The following is a 3,930-nucleotide window of genomic DNA, read 5'->3' as shown; positions in this document are numbered from 1 at the left end:
GAATTTTCCAGTAAACACGGTTCAGCTATATGTATGTGGCAGAGTCATGGGTGACAGCTAAAATGACTTCTTACATTCTACAAAAAAATAAAAAGGACCAGCCCCACAGGTGCCGCCGCCTCGCGGCCACTGCACACGCATGCATGATCCATTGGGGTTTGTCTCAGCCGGCTGGCACCGCTTCGCTTTGACTATAACACACTTCTTTTTTCAAAAGTATTTGTTCAGATAACTTAAAAATAATATAAAAATAAACGATGGATTTGACTTTTTCTCAAAACAATAAAAAAAAATAGGATGGAAAGTCTAAACAATAGCTGATGCTTAAAGTACAAACACAAGGGTGGGACACGGTTGGGCTAACGAGAAGAGAGCAGAGACAAGTCTTGGCTAATGCTCTTCCAGCGTCACAACACCAGGCCATGGTCGGAAACCAATACAGACGGGAAAAGGAAACTGACGGGAGGCAATGTACAAAATCTCAAAGATAAATACAATATTTATAATTGATATGTTACAAAATAAAGTCCCGTAGCAACTGCAGCTATCAGTGGGGAACGCAAGGACTGGATGGAAGCCATTTTATCCCTTATAAGACACATAAGGAATAAAACTTGTTTTTTTTTTTTTCTAAATCTTTCAGTGGATCTGAAAAAAATTCAAGACAAGTGTATAAATATTTAGCTACAACTTTGGCAAAATCACAAAAGTCTACAATTTTATAACCACATACAAAACACATTAGGGAAGAAGGACCTAGAAGTAAAGGACAAGCTGGTACAAGAAACAGACCTCACAGTAGCCTAAGAATGCAACAGTATACAGTGCTAGCAAAAGTGGAAAAAATGTTGCAGATCACACTTGCTTGACAAGGAGCTCTAGCAGTGGGCGAGATCGGACCGACAGACAGGAGCACGGTTCTGCTCTGTCAGTGTGCTTGCTGAAGGCGAGATTCAATAGCAAAGGGACATTTTCTAACTACAATAAGTTACAAAGTTTCGTTTCATTAAGATGAAGTTAAGCAGTGATAAACCCGCCCTCCCCGCCCCCACCCCCCTCTTCCTAATCTTATAGTCATCGTCTCCTTCCAGTCTGATGGCTCATACCTCCTTGGCCCCCTTTGTTCACCACAAAAAAATATTTCACATTATAGAGATACACAACCATTGTGAATCTAAGTATGAGTACAGAAAAATGTCCGGAGGCATTTTTCCTCAGTGATTCATGATATTCATGATCATCAAAATGGTGCATTCACGAAGTTTCTCCCAACACAGATAGCAAGTACTAGACAGAGCCAAGACGGGGTCAGACTTTATACAAAATAGGCGTTGCTTTCTTGTCCTTGTTCACCAGGACTGAGAAGTGTGAAAATACGAGAAAAGTTCAGTCAATCAAAATGGAATTGTTCATGAAGAAGTAGGCTGTTTGCATGTTGATTCTTAATAGTTTAAATAAAATCTTTAAACAAAGTCTTTTGTAGCGTCTGGACGGCTGCTGATGGTCTCCAAGATGCGTCTGGCGCCAGCACGCCCCGCTATGCCAAACGTGTCCCCTGAAGTCCGTCTGTGACGCCGGGTGCCAGGGAAGGCAAAGCAACGCCCCTCACATGGGCGGGACTACCAGCCCAGACATAGCTGCAAGGGAGGAGGGGACAGTAGTTACTGCCGGAGGCCACACCGTGCACACGCCCGCCACCGCGGCCAGGTATGCCCTGCCCTCTGCGCCATCCTCCCCTTGACCCGCCTTGGGTGAGGGGAAGGGCGCTGGGGAACCTGCAGTGGGGGGGCAGAAACCCTCAAGGCCCCTCTCTCGCAGCATCTGCCGAGAAGGGCGGCCGCTCTGACCGGTTCCAGCAGAAGCAACCGGACGTCGGGCCCCTGACACTGGCTGTCTCTCCTCTCGGGCCAGCCTGGAATCTCCTGGCTCCCTCAGGGACAGCTGGCCTGGCCTCGGCTTCCCCTCTGCGTCAGGCCTCAGTCCTGACACTCTGCGAACCGTTCTGAGTTGTAACAGTGAGTCGGGGGCCCTCGTGGGTCACCACCTTGCCAGCCCACCTGCTCTGCAACCTGAGAATCCTGGGCCCCCAGAAACTGGGGTCCAAGGGTGCCCACTTCTCGCCTCGACTCAGGATGGGGCTTCGAGGCCGGCCCATGGACCGGTACTGGCCTAACAGGAGGGCCTTCAGCTCCAGCGTGGTTTAATTTTTGTCAAAACGATGGCTCTCGCTAATTTATGCATAACATATTAATACATTTGTTCGTGTAGTGATGTGTGCTTCCATTTCTCAGGTCATTAATCTCAAGAATGTTAATTTACCTCCGACTCACTGTTACAACATTTGTGCTGCGCAAGACCTGTGTGCGCACGCTGTTGGTGCGGTGCCAGCTCTGGGTGGCCACACACGAGGTGCAAGCCCTCAGCAGCTGCGAGCGGGGGCGGCCCTGGCCGGGTGGCAGCGCTGGGAGAGCCTGGGCGTCCCTCCTGCACTAACGGGTGTCAAGACAATGATTGCAAACCGTGATACCTTGCCAGGTCCTTTTTTGAGCATTAGTTCATCAAAGTGAAATATCCCACCGACTTCACAAAAGGGCCAGTTTGTCTTCTCCGCGGCTACGTCCTCGGCACCCAGCAGAGAGCCTGGCACATAGTAGGCGCTCGGTAAATACTGATTGAATGGATTCATGGGTTTTCAAGGAGTAACTGGATTTGACTTTGAGCAGGAGGAGCATAAACCAAGGGCGGTGTGTGCAAGAGGCCAGACGACGGCCACTTAGTGCAAGCGCCTGAGGGGCTAGGTGCGCAGAGCCTCCTGCCGGCTTGCCAGGCTTGGGGCGTCCACCTGGCATCACCAGGTGCACACCTCACTGGCTAGAAGGGCTGGGTGCCCCTCCCACGGACCCCTTCTCCACACAGATCGGTCCAGATGGCGCCCCCGCGTCCCTGTCCCTCGAGCATCTCTGACGCCCATGCACGGACAGGGCTGCGGCCAGCCATGGCCCCTCTCCCGCACTCATGGCCTGGGGCTGCCTGGCAGCCCAGAACCACGGTGGGCCGTGCCCCAGCCCAGTGCCAGGTCAGGGCGGACAGGCCTGGCTGCTGGAAGAGACCAGGGAGAGATAGACCAGGACCAAGAGGCGCAGCCTCGTACTGGCCAGGGAAGGCGGCCCCCTGCGGCACTGGCAAGTGGGGCCGGGAGAGCAGCATGCACAGCCCGGGGCAGGCCCGCCATCCTCACCCACCTTGCAGTCCGTTCCCGTTGGCGCTGGTGCAGGAGGGAGGAGGGGAGGCCTGGGGCCGGACCACGGGCGCGAAGGCGCTCTTCTGTTTCACTGCGGAGATGACATTGGCAGGTGAGAATGAGAAAATGCCGTGTGTGCTGCTACAGTTTGAAGGGAGGGTGACCGAAGAGGCTGCCATGGTGGGGCTGGACGGCACTACTGCAACAAAGCAAACACGTCAGCACGCAGGCCCCGCCCGGGGGAGGCCCACCAACAGAACCACACGCTTCCGCCTGGGCCGCGCGCTGGAGACGGGGCGAGTGCTGGGGACGGCGGGCGCAGGGCACCTCTGCCCGTGGAGAGATGGCGTGGGGCGGGGAGGGGCCGCGTTCTGGGGGGCGACGCGCGGTCGCCATCGGGACGCCCAGCCTCTGGGGCCACCCTTCCTTTTATCCAGTAGCTCACATCACAGAACACCCAAGCAATGCACACACTCGACTTGGTAGTGGTATGAATGTGCGTGATGACGTGTGACAAAAACAGACACTTACTGCCGTAGGGAGAGTTAGCGGAGGAGCCATTAAGAAATCCAGGCGAGCCAGGGACCCCTAGATTGGCCATGGCGCCACTTCCATATCCATTCATGCTAGTGCTCACTGTGTTGTAATTGGACTGCTGGGGAGTACTGCTGGGTACGTATCCTCGCGGG

General features: G+C 53.7%; 1 protein-coding gene across 12 annotated transcripts in view; it reads right to left on the bottom strand.

Annotated features, from left to right (window-relative positions):
- Positions 1 to 472: 472 nt before the first annotated feature.
- The window catches only part of EBF3 (EBF transcription factor 3), a 114,296-nt gene continuing 110,838 nt past the window's right edge, over positions 473 to 3,930 (bottom strand). For 4 of the 12 annotated variants that reach the window (XM_040991730.1, XM_040991724.1, XM_040991728.1 and 1 more), the window contains 3 exons: positions 3,773 to 3,930; positions 3,243 to 3,440; positions 1,606 to 1,637 (listed from right to left, as the gene is read on the bottom strand). The exon at positions 3,773 to 3,930 is cut by the window's right edge and continues 31 nt beyond it. In XM_040991730.1, coding sequence (XP_040847664.1) covers positions 1,606 to 1,637; positions 3,243 to 3,440; positions 3,773 to 3,930 — 388 coding nt within the window. Of the gene's footprint in view, positions 1,638 to 2,527; positions 2,641 to 3,242; positions 3,441 to 3,772 lie in introns of all 12 variants that reach the window. The other 8 variants (XM_040991727.1, XM_040991729.1, XM_040991734.1 and 5 more) reach the window with 6 other exon arrangements.

Source organism: Ochotona curzoniae, unplaced genomic scaffold (assembly GCF_017591425.1).
Source record: "Ochotona curzoniae isolate NIBS_2020 unplaced genomic scaffold, NIBS_Ocur_1.0 contig_66, whole genome shotgun sequence".
NCBI lineage: Eukaryota > Metazoa > Chordata > Mammalia > Lagomorpha > Ochotonidae > Ochotona > Ochotona curzoniae.
Note: the sequence above shows the minus strand (reverse complement) of the source record. Positions and strands in the feature narration are given on the sequence as shown.